The sequence below is a fragment of the Crocuta crocuta genome, unplaced genomic scaffold (genome assembly GCF_008692635.1).
Source record: "Crocuta crocuta isolate KB4526 unplaced genomic scaffold, BGI_CrCroc_1.0 scaffold1, whole genome shotgun sequence".
NCBI classification, from domain to species: domain Eukaryota; kingdom Metazoa; phylum Chordata; class Mammalia; order Carnivora; family Hyaenidae; genus Crocuta; species Crocuta crocuta.
In genome coordinates this window covers 7,402,999-7,415,405 of record NW_027527930.1, presented here as the reverse complement: position 1 = coordinate 7,415,405, position 12,407 = coordinate 7,402,999, and the positions used below count along the sequence as shown (strand labels likewise).

The following is a 12,407-nucleotide window of genomic DNA, read 5'->3' as shown; positions in this document are numbered from 1 at the left end:
TCCCTATACTATAGGGATCCCTATAGTATACTATGATCCCTATGATCATATGTATATGATCCCTAGACTATACTAGTCTAACCATTTTAAAAAATAATAAAGTATAGCAGGACTGATATAAAAAAAAAATGAGCTTGCCACAGTAGAAAATGACCTGGTCCCTAAGGATATTAAGATGCTGACTGTTTAAGATTTTTGGGTAGACAAAACAGAAAAAATAAATGTAGTCATACAGAAGGATATTTTATAAATAGTAAGAAAACTTGAAAAGTGTATCATTTATATGGACTTCAGTATTTTCTATCTTGAAAGCACATCTCCAACCATTGTTGCATACTAGTATATTCAGTATGTAATCTGTTCTTCACCCAGGTGTGTAATTATGAGTTTCCTAAAAGCTGCTGGTGATGCTAGTTTCATATCCTTACGATAAACTACTCATTTATGTGAAATGGAAGTAAAACACGCAGAAATTCCCTTGGATATGAGAGTAGGGTTTCCCCCAGAACAATTAAGTTTGTGGTCAATTTAGCTACATCAGCTAAAAATACCAGCCAATCAGAGTTAGGAGGGAATTGGATTTTCCAAATAAATATGATTCCCAGGAGCATGTTCTCTCTAGAAATTCTCAGGCTTGAAATCCAGTACAGAAGGTATTCAAAAGAATTCCATTATACCACTATGAAGAAAAGTGGTGTTCCTCTTTTGTTGAGTATCATCTTCCTGACTCTGCTTGGCAGCCAAGGTAAGGGGTTGTGAGTTGTATTAGGTTAGTAAAGTCATAGATATGAATTGCTATCAAAGTCTCTTGATTTGATTACATGCATACAGATAAATAAAGTTGATGCATGCATCAGAAAGTGATATAAGTCATTCATGAAAGCTTCTGAGTGATGTAGTTGATAGTCCAAAGTTCATTTCTTTCTTTCTTTTTTTTTTTTTTGAGAGAGAGAGAGAAAGGAGAGGGTGCAGGTGAGCAAGAGGCAGAGAGCGAGACAGAGAGAGAGGGACAGAGAGAATCCCACAATAGGCAGAGAGAGGGAGATAAAAGCAGGGCTCACCAGAAATGGGGCTCACTCAAAGTGGGCATTGAACTCACAAGCTGTGAGATCATGACCTGAGCCAAAGACAGATGCTTAACTGACTGAGCTACCCAGGTGCCCCTATAAACTTGATTTCTAAGACATGCTAAGTCAAACAAAAATCTCCTCAGTCTGGATGTGTGAGTTCCTGGCATGTAGTAACTGTTCAATAAATGCTTGTTGAATGGTGATAATGAGATCAAAGGGATTGTCCCCTAAATCATTTTTATAGCTTTAATATTGTTTCTTGATAAGTATGTCTGTGGTTAACCAATTAAGGGTCTGATAATCAGAAACATCTCAAATCTGTTTACTACCTACCATTGGGCAAATTAATGAACTTTTCTAGACTTGACTTTTCTCAGTTGTAAAATGGAGATTTATAGTCATGCTTTTACTATCTATCACTCAATGTGTGGCATATAGAAAGGACTGAGTAAATATATGTTGAATAAATTAAGGAATGAAAATAGTGTATTTCAAAGAGTTTTTAAAGTTTTAAAGCACTATCAAAAAGCAAGCCAGTGGGGAGAAGGAAGATGGTGATTATAATCGGTTATTATAAGTATAGCTTTTTGTCCAAAACCAATTCCATTGCCCTATTGTCAGATAATAAATGGCTTTGGGAGCTGCTTAAGAAATTGTGGTCCAAATAGCACACATGAATCAGATGTGTGTCTAACCTGTGATAGACATTTATTAAGTATTGTAAAAATCTCATTTCCTAAGTTTGTAAGATATGGTAGTTAAAAGTAATGCATTTGGACTCAAAAAAAAACCTGAGCTGAAATCCTGCACCTGCCCCCAAAAGCTAAATGACTATGTTCTTTACATAACTTATTTGAACCTTAGCTTCTTTATCTATAAAATGAAGATAATACCTTCTTCAGAAGTTTGTGGTTAATGATTAACAGTGTGGGTTCACAGCTCTCTTGGGAGCCTTTCTGGTGTAATCTAAAACTGGCTCCCTCAATCAGAGGGCAGGGAGAGATCAAAAAAGAGGCAGGCCACTCCAAGTCAGCAGGTTGCAGTTTTAATAATATCAAAGAGAACTTACATACAAGGCTTGTCTTGAGTGGGCAGCAAGACAAATGGATCCCCACATCTACCCAACAACCCCTAAAAACTTAGAAAGAGCTCTAATTTGGTCATGTATACAGTGCAGGTATTTCTAAGATCACATCACCATCTCAAGGCTATGTCCTTGGATTAGAGCAGCCTCTGGGAGCCAAAAAGACAAGGGGAACCCACATTCCAAAGACAAGGGGGGGAAGAGGAGTCTCCTAGGGCCCAGATCCAGTTCATAGGTCAATTGACAGTAATCTTTTTTTTTTTTAAATCACATTCCCCCACAAACAGACACTAATGTGACAGTAATAAAATATGACTGAGTCAAATGTATCATTTTGATGGGTCACCTAAATTGAGACTTTGCTTTGGGGCACCTGGATAGCTCAGTCTGTTGAGCATCTGACTCTTGGTTTCAGCTCAGGTCATGATCCCAGGATCATGGGATGGAGCCCTGCATCCAACTCTGCTCTGAGCGTACAGCCTGCTTAAGATTCTCTCTCTCTCGGCAAACCATGAGAGACTCTTGNTCCCTCATTCTCACACATGCTCTAAATAAACAAATAAATAAATAGAGACATTGCCTTAAATCATATGCTCTACCTTATTTCTTTCCCTTAGGAACCATAATAATGAGGAATAGACGTTGTTTCTGCATCAACACCAGCCAAGGGACAATCCACTTAAAATTCGTAAAGGACCTTAAACAATTTGCCCCAAGCCCTTCTTGTGAGAAAACTGAAATCATGTAAGTAAAAACTCATCCAAAACACGTGTACCATATTGGCAGGAACATTAAATTTAGTGTGAATATTACTCTCAGGACACTTGCCAATATGGACACTTAAAATTCAGATGGTTGCCCCTCCATAAATCTGAACTACTTCTTTTTTTAGTTCTAAACAATAAGGAACTTCCGGTAGACATTAGAACCAAGGATAAGATATCATCAAGCATGTAGAAAATATTTAACGCAAATAACCCAAAAGAAGAAAATGAAAACCATTTATGATTCTATCACCAGTGACAAATACTGGTCACCCCTTGGCCTTGTCTTCCAAATTTCCCTTATTTGCATTTGTGTGCATGTACAAATACACAGATATATACATATATGTACATATACATATATATGTACATAAATACAAATATATACATATACATACACAAAAATAAAATTATATACTACATACTGTTTTATAGTCTGCTCTTTCCTTAACACTGTATCATGAATATTTCCTCATGCCGGTAAATGTTCTGTAATACCATTCTTTTCTGATAATGTCATTCTTAATGGGCAAATTGTATTTCATCCTATGAATGTACCATAATCTATATGAGCAATGCCTAAATGTAGATTATTTCCAATATTTTGCTATTGAAATCCAACTGTTACTGTGGCAGTATTGTGTCTTTAGTTCTTTCCTATTAATAATAACCTTTCATGGAGTGTTATACAGGAGTGTTGAATCACTGTATTGTACACCTGAAACTAATATTACACTGTATGTTAATTGAAATTTAAGTAAAAACTTAGTAATAACATTTCTAAAGATTAGGATTGCTGGTTTCAATCTTTTAAAACCTAAATCAAGGCTGATCTATAAAACGGCTATTCTTATTCTCAGATTATACTCAGAAATTAAAGAAAAAGTATTTAAACTATTCCTGGAGACTCTGCGGTAATTTAAAAAGTTCAACCACTTTGTTAATCATGTTTCAGAAAAACATTTTATGTTTCAGGGAGTTTTGTTAGAAAATTTAGCAAAACTTGTGTTGATTTTCACAGTTTCTGCAAAAAAAAAAAAGTAGCTATATTGACAATTCTTCTATTTTGTTCATTTAAACATAAAAAGCCATTTCCAACACAGCAGCACTAATATTGTTACTTATAAACTTTAAGTTTCTCTCATTGCATATATCTGTTGGATTTTTTTAAATTTAGGGCTGTGTGCTATCTTAGAAATTTACCCCTCACTCACTAAGATAATGAGAAGGCAAGGAGGAAAACTGAAAGTCTCAGATGCTTATTGTGATAACAAATACATTCTAATTGGGGGCCTGTGCTCACTCTGGCAGCACATGTACATTCTACTGGGGGGACTTCATTCTGAGAGTAAGATGAGGAATTTAAATTATTGAAAGTAAAATCTTGTTGCTCTTTCCTTGGCAGTGTGACAATGAAGAATGGGGATCAAACATGTCTAAACCCAGATTCAGCAGATGTGAAAGAATTGATTAAAGATTGGGAGAAACAGGTTGGTGATTAGGAGGAACAAAATTTTCTTTTAGAAACTAACTTTTGAAGACAAAGAATTTATGTAGTTCCTTTGAGTATATGTTTTTCATTTATATTATTGCACTCCTATTTTGTTCCTAGAATGATGTCATCACTATGAGGTATAATTGTATTCCTGCATGTAGTATCACTTGTCTGTCTCCCCAACTAGAAGTACATATGTATTGAATTGAAAGGTAGATGCTGAGGATGGAAAGGTAATAAAGTATAAGCCCTCCCTGCTATAGCAAATGTGCTAACAATTAATTATAGCACAATGTGAGAAATATAAAGATATGTACAAGAGTCTTGAAGATTATAGAAGAAGGGGTAATTCATTTTGCTAGAAGGAGGGGCAGGGAGAAAGTGTTAAGGAAGACTTTTCATATGGTTGGGTTCTTGAAGGATAAGTAGTTCACCAAGAGAGTAAGGACAGCATGAAAAAGAAGCACAGAAGGGAGTGAAGAGATTGAGGTAGAAAAGTAGATCAGGACAAAGTGGGAAGAATCTTGTGTGAAGTGCTCAGGAGTTAAATTTGAAGAGGCCCATAGAACATGCAGCTGGGAGCTTGGCTTCAGGAGTCTCGTAGTCTAGTGGTTCTCCTACAAACTAACTATGCAACTTTGGGCAAGCCAGCCTTTCCAAGCTTCCATCTCCTCCTCTATAAAAAAGTGGATGATAATAGCACCAGCCTCAGAAGGTTGTAATTTGGACAGGTGGGTTGTAAGCAGAGTTGGAATAAGGGGAGTAATAGGCCAGGAGAATAGACAAAAGAAGTTCAGCTACAAGGCTGTGGCCTCCTCCAAGTCAGTGAAGGAAAGAGAATCAAAAGGATCCCCTCTGAGAGTGAAGAAACTTGAAGCAACAGTTTTGAAAACTTAAAAAAACAAAACAAAACCACAGTCTGGAAAGTCCAAATATATTATAAAGAAGGAAAAATGGTAAGATAAAGAAACATTACCCTTGTTTTCCTTCTCCTCACAGGTCAGCCAAAAGAAAAAGCAAAAGAAAGGGAAAAAAACTCAAAAAAGCAAGAGAATTTTTGAAGCTAAAAAATCTCAACATCCTCGTCAAAAGAAGACCACATGAGCAACCACTTTACCTGAGAACTTTATACCCAAAAGGTTCTTATAGCCAAAAGGTACCCTTTTACCCAAAAGGGTATTCTTAATTATAACAAAATAATTCCAAAAGGGATGGCATCTTAATACATAAGCTTTTTATTTGACTGGAAATTTTCAAGCATTATTATGAAATTGTAATTAAAGCTAGAAAGTTGCTTTTAAAATCCAAATATTAAGAATTGTTAGAGTGTATAGTTTGGCTTTATTCTTCCACCTCCAACCAGCTGAATGTCATTATGCTTAAGACCACAGCCTTAACACCCACATCTGGACAAATGTGCACACAATCACATCCCACACATAACAGCTGTGGGAAGAGCAGCCCTGCACTTCCCAGGCCACAAATTCCAGCCTCCAGAGAATATTCTAAGTCACATGTCAGCAAGCCCCAGCCCATCTGCATGCTAGTAAGCCTAGCAGTTTGGAATCGAGCTGGACCTCACCAAGCTGCTATGGCCATCGGCATCTGTGTTTGAATCTGCCCACAGGCCTCACAGTGTATCTGACCGACCCATGCTGGTTGTCTCGGGACCACCACTGAAGAACACTAGCACTTGGCTTTCAGAACCTTCTATATAGCTTTTGAGGACATTAGACTCCATCGTGTCTGCCCAGGCTGACCTTATTATTGTTCACCTTTGCTTCAGTCAAGCCTGTTCCTCACTGTTCTACCACAAGTGAGTGCCTATCTCTGCTACAAGGTCATCTGTCATTCACCTGGGTCTAGTCTTTTTCATTCTTACCCCAGCACTCCACAGGAATGCCGCCTTCTCCCCACTCATCCTCATTTGACCCAGTCTTTGGTTTAGTTTAATCCTGCCTCCTAACTAAAATCTTCTGGACACTTGAACTATCTTAAAACTCCAAGTTCACTTGTGTTCAGTACCACACAGGTGAGCTATCTTAAAACTCCAAGTTCACTTGTGTTCAGTACCACACAGGTGAGCTATCTTAAAACTCCAAGTTCACTTGTGTTCAGTACCACACAGGTGAGCACTTAATTGTTTCCTGATTATTTTTTGCATTCTTATTTCTCAAACCAGATTGTCAGCTCCTTGAAGGCAGGGACCACAGTTCATTTCCTTGAATCTGTCACCATACCTAGTATACTATGAACTAGGTTTTGAATAATATTTTAATTACAGATGTTACAGGTAGGAGGACAGCCAGACCACCTCCTCAGGGCATGGGCTGGCTGTATTGGCTACTCCATCATGTCTAACTCCTGGTAACCTCTTCTACTCACTATCTTCAAGCCATTGTCACTACGGGAATAGGAGCTGATGCAACATTCTTGTTTTATGACAGGATGTTAACTTGGCCTCTCCAACAAACAAAATGTTTAAAACACCGGATATTCTGAACTGTTTTCATAAAATAATGCAGGATACTGAGTATCACAGAATCTTACAATAGGAAGGGGCTTTCCTGTCCAAACTTTACCAACCTAGTACAAAAATTCCTGGGACAATCCTCAGTTTTCTGTGTCTGACAAGAAAGCCACCAAGTTCCTTTTGAAAACTCATTTTAGATAAATACAAATTTCATTGTCAGTTTAACCTATTGCAGAGTTTGTAAAGTATTGTGATTATCAATTATCATGAACCAGCTCTCATGAAGAAGGGGGAAGGGTATTAAGATACCAAGAGATGGAGAGAGCAGCAAATCCTGTTAGTGGTGGCATGGCTGGTGCCCAGTTAGCCTCAAAAGGGGTTGGAAACCCTCTTGAAGAGGACGTTCAGTGAATTGTATAGGAGAGGACATCTTTGGCCAGAATTTAAACTTACTCCTACTTTGCCAGATATTGTCACTTCTTACACTGCAGGTGATTTTTAGTATTGCCCAGTGGTGATCCCGCTCAAACAGCATCATATCTAATTGTGAAACTCTTTAGCTCCTTCCATAAAACCCCTGAAAACTCTATAAACATTCCATAGTTTGAGAGTCTTTGACCCAGTTCCTACAGGTAAAGGGGATAGTGTGTAACAAATAACCAGAGACAACATGTTTTGACTTAAGTATCTGTGACATATACACATGATAATCATTCATCATATATATACATGTATACTCTCTACGCAAATAATTATTAAGTTCAAAGCTGTTTTGGCATATATACCTTGTACTTTGAAATATTTTCTTTGTTAAAAAGCAAGGGTATCAATAAATAGACCATTGAGCAGAAAACAAATACTGATTGGGGCACCAGGGTGACTCAGTTGGTTAAGCGTCTGACTCTTGGTATCGGCTCAGGTTATGATCTCACAGTTCATGGGACAGCATGACAGCACGAAGCCTGCTTGGGATTCTCTCTCTTCCTCTCTCTCTCTGCCCCTCCCCCTGCTTTTGCTCACTCTCTCTCTCAAAATAAATAAACTTAGACCTTCATTTTAAAAAAATAACTGACTTTTTAAAAATCTTGAACATGCATCTCAATTTTAGCATGTTTAACAGTAATTCCTATGTGTCCTTATTCATTTGTTTCCATGTTAGATAGGATATAATTGAGATAAAGACATGGAATCCCTTTATAGAGCTCTTTGAGAACAGAAGAAAAACTTCTACAGAAAATATGACAACAATCTCTTACAACGACATTGACTTTGAAGAGTTATATGGAATGTAATTTATTTCCTAATCCTGAAAGTTAATGCTATTCCAATGAGGTATAAACCAGGAAATCAAAACTGCCCTAACCCTTTTCCATATCCTGAAAGTATATGTATATTGTTTTCCTTATGAAAGTATATATATTTAAATATAACAAAGCCTCAAGTAGTTATGGTAGAGCTCTAAACATAACATTCTTTTTTTTTTTCTTAAATAGTTTATTGTCAAGTTGGTTTTCATATAACACCCAGTGCTCATCCCAACAAGTGTCCTCCTCCATGCCCATCAGCCCTCAGTTTGTTCTCGGCATTCAAGAGTCTCTCATGGTTTGTCTCCCTCCCTCTCCCCCACTATTTCCCCCCTTCTTCTCCCCCATGGTCCTCCGTTAAGTTCCTCCTAATCCTCCTATACGTGCAAACATATGGTAGCTGTCCTTCTCTGCCTGACATTTCGCTCAGCATAACACCCTCAAGTTCCATCCACATTGCTACACATGGCCAGATTTCCTTCTTTCTCATTGCCATGTAGTATTCCATCGTATAGATAAACCACAACATAAGATAAGTTCTTTAAGGGTCCAGGAAACTTAGGCTAGAGGTATTATGTAGTGTGGACTAAGAAGGTTGAGAATGCACAAAGAATATCAGCCTTGTACATTCGAGGTACACTTGAGAAGCCAGAAAGGTGTGATGTTTGGGCAGGTAGCAGCTGCTGATGGTGGACATGACTACCCACAAGAGCCTGAACCTAAGACTATAGGATGCTGTGAAAAGAGCTAAGATTCGGATTCCGATACATCTGGGTTAAGATCAGAAAACCGCCACTTCTTAGCTATGTGACCTCGGTTCAATTATACTGTTTAACCTCCCTATATGCCAGTTTCCTCATTCAGGATTGTTGTGAGGAATCAGTCCAGCATAGATGTGGTGCATAGGAAGTACTCAATGTCAGTCCCAACCTTCCCTGACTACTGAGCTCTGCTGCACCTTCCTTGAAACAGTTGCACATCTCATACATGGAGAGATGTTCCCGTGTTAGAAAGATGAGACCAAAAGCTCATCTGACAAGTTCTCTGTATCTACATTTTTTATATTCATATTCCAGACCATCATTGTCCATTTCCTAGACTACATTAGCCTCCTATTTTTCCCTCCTGTCTCTTTTAATCTTTTCTCTTGCTTCCTTAGCATTCTGATAGCTAGAATGATCCTTTCAAAGCATAACTCCTAGAATACCACCACTTTGCTCCTTAATGAAATAGCCATCCTGTCCCCATACTCTCTCTACTATAGTGCTCTCTGGGGTGGATGAAATGACAATGTTCATGATGTATTTCTGTCTAAAAAAATAAGAAAGAGCTGAAGATTTACTATAAATCTGAACCCAGTAGTTGATACTGCAGCTTTACCTAATGCATTTGTCAGGTGGTCGTGCGTCACATGGAGATTTCCTGTGGAAAAAGTGAGACATACACAACTGGGAGGCATTGACATGTGTCCTCATTCAGTCAGTGGCTTTCAGTGCGTTGCAACAATTGGTTGCCATTTATGTGGGCACAGTCTTCTCTGACTTACTCTAAACTAGAACAAGGATTATGAGGATTGTAAGATAGGGTGCTAACTAGTCAGCCTTCAAAAAATGGTCAAGTGGCTTTAAAAGACTCCTATTAAGAGATTACTCCTTTCTGCCCGTGGACGCCACCGAGTAAGCATCGATAAAGTCTCCCCTCCCACCGCCGTCATGTCTAAGTCAGAGTCTCCCAAAGAGCCTGAACAGCTGCGGAAGCTTTTCATCGGAGGTTTGAGCTTTGAAACAACCGATGAGAGTCTGAGGAGCCATTTTGAGCAATGGGGAACACTTACGGACTGTGTGGTAATGAGAGATCCAAACACCAAGCGCTCCAGAGGCTTTGGGTTTGTCACCTATGCCACTGTGGAGGAGGTGGATGCGGCCATGAATGCAAGGCCACACAAGGTGGATGGAAGAGTTGTAGAACCAAAGAGGGCTGTCTCGAGAGAAGATTCTCAAAGACCTGGTGCCCACCTAACTTTGAAAAAGATTTTTGTTTGTGGCATTAAAGAAGACACTGAAGAACATCATCTAGGAGATTATTTTGAACAGTACGGGAAAATTGAAGTGATCGAAATCATGACTGACCGAGGCANTTCTTTTGGGGGGGGGGGGGGCACCTGGGTGGCTCGGTTAAGCGTTTGACTTCGGGTCACATCCTGATCTCACAGTTTGAGTTCGAGCCCCATATTGGGCTCCCTAGAGCCCGTTCCAGACCCTCCGTTTCCCTTCCCTGCTCACTCTCTTTCTCAAAAATAAATAAACATTAAAAAATTGATACAGAAGATAATATTAACAATGCAAACATTAACAAAATAAAACACACAGAGGATGCCCATTATAATTTTATCTAGAAGGGCCCATAATTTACAAGATCTATATAGTCTGTTTCTCTTTTATCACAATCTGATAAGTCAATCAAGCTTCATCACAATCTGAAATTGTGATTTAAAAATATATATTAACAATAGAACTCCCCTATGACCCAGCAATAACACTGCTAGGAATTTACCCAAGGGATACAGAAATGCTGATGCATAGGAGCACATGTACCCCAATGTTCATAGCAGCACTCTCAACAATAGCCAAAACATGGAAAGAGCCTAAGTGTCCATCAACGGACGAATGGATCAAGAAGATGTGGTTTATCTATACAATGGAATACTACATGGCAATGGGAAAGAATGAAATCTGGCCATGTGTAGCAACATGGATGGACCTTGAGGGTGTTGTGCTGAGCAAAATAAGTCAGGCAGAGAAGGACAAATACCATATGTTTGCACATATAGGAGGATCAGGAGGAACTTAACGGAGGATCAGGGGGGAGAAGAAGGGGGAAAATGGTGGGGGAGAGGGAGGGAGGCAAACCATGAGAGACTCTTAAATGATGAGAACAAACTGAGGACTGATGGTGTGGGGGGGGAGGGGAGAGATGGACATGGAGGAGGGCACTTGTGGGGATGAGCACTGGGTGTTATATGGAAACCAACTTGACAATAAACTATCTGTAAAATATATGTATATATACACACACATACATATATATATGTAGTTATATCCTATCCCCCCCCACTCCACCACAAACATTAAGATTCTTGACTGCAGAAAATTTTATCCTCTTCACCACTGCATCCACAGGGCTTAGAGCAGTGCCTGGCACTTAGAAAGCACTTAATATATATATTTTTTAGTTAAATGGCATATGCTTCACCCTAAATCTTCTTCTAGGCCTTTCTCAAATCAATCTCAACTACTCTTACCACAATTTAAACTTACCATGCCTCACTTCTGCCTTCAATTTTACTGATGATCTTTTATTCATCTGCTCCCTTTACCCCTCCTCCCCCGCCTCCAACCCTATCTGAATCCCACCTATTCATGATTCAAATCTTGCTTTTCCATCCCACCCAGTACTCCATCCCAGAATGCTCCTGGACACACTGAAATCCTCCCACTGTACTCTGTCAGAAACTTTAACAATAAGAATTGTTCTCTAATTAAAATTTAAATTATTTTGCTATACCAGAAAGCAGTCTGTATCTGAACAAGCTTTTTATATTAGAGCAACTGGTAAGGAAATCGGTAAAATATTTAGTCTGTAAACTGTGCTTTTGAATTTAAATGCCAGTGACCTCTAGGTGAGTTAACTGGGAAAAATATTTGAGGGTAATTCATCCCTTCAGAAAAAAAAGAAAAGTAACAGAAAGGAAGATACAGAGAGTGACTGCAATTACAGATGCCTTAGAATACTATCACTTTCTTTTTTGGCCTGTATAGAGAGAAGATGAAATTAAGTGATAGGGGAAAAAAAAACCTTCCTTGCTGATAAGGAGTTAGCTAGCTCCTAGGTAGTCACCTGGCCAAGACATCCTTGAGGCATTTTGATACCAAGTTACAGTATTTTAAAGTTCCAGGGGGATGGGGGTATTTGATCCTACATTTTAAGGAAGTTAGTAAATCACAAAGGAGCCATCAAAGTGCACTAATAACCTTATGGACTGGACCAAACTGATAAAAGATTAGAGGGAAGGGTATCAAATGATGCATAACTATTTGGTTTCTTTAGAAGTTTGCTCTATGAATAAAGAAATTTCATCTTTTAAATATTTTTTTTTATAATACTGTTTCAAGTTGACTGTTTTCATAAAGAATTTGTCTTTAAAAAAAAAAAAGAAA

The 12,407-nt window shown here is 38.5% G+C and overlaps 2 protein-coding genes across 2 annotated transcripts in view; both read left to right on the top strand.

Annotated features, from left to right (window-relative positions):
* The first annotated feature begins 642 nt into the window (after positions 1-642).
* CXCL9 (C-X-C motif chemokine ligand 9) lies at positions 643-5,734 on the top strand. The gene is made up of 4 exons (XM_077750466.1): positions 643-745; positions 2,772-2,898; positions 4,324-4,408; positions 5,413-5,734. The coding sequence occupies exons 1-4, from the start codon at positions 682-684 to the stop codon at positions 5,515-5,517; spliced, it is 381 nt and encodes a 126-aa protein (XP_077606592.1). The 5' UTR covers positions 643-681; the 3' UTR covers positions 5,518-5,734.
* Positions 5,735-9,839: 4,105 nt separating this feature from the next.
* The window catches only part of LOC144220564 (heterogeneous nuclear ribonucleoprotein A1-like), an 11,091-nt gene continuing 8,523 nt past the window's right edge, over positions 9,840-12,407 (top strand). Inside the window, exon 1 of the mRNA XM_077750875.1 lies at positions 9,840-10,323. Within this exon, the coding sequence (XP_077607001.1) occupies positions 9,903-10,323 (421 nt within the window). The 5' untranslated portion in view covers positions 9,840-9,902. The remainder of the gene's footprint in view (positions 10,324-12,407) is intronic.

What these genes read in the sequence shown, in the direction of transcription:
- CXCL9 (XM_077750466.1), top strand. Translation starts at nt 682, where the DNA reads ATGAAGAAAAGTGGTGTTCCTCTTTTGTTGAGTATCATCTTCCTGACT. An exon ending in GACTCTGCTTGGCAGCCAAG is followed by an intron (nt 746 to 2,771) that starts GTAAGGGGTTGT and finishes TCTTTCCCTTAG; the next exon opens with GAACCATAATAATGAGGAAT. An exon ending in TGTGAGAAAACTGAAATCAT is followed by an intron (nt 2,899 to 4,323) that starts GTAAGTAAAAAC and finishes TTTCCTTGGCAG; the next exon opens with TGTGACAATGAAGAATGGGG.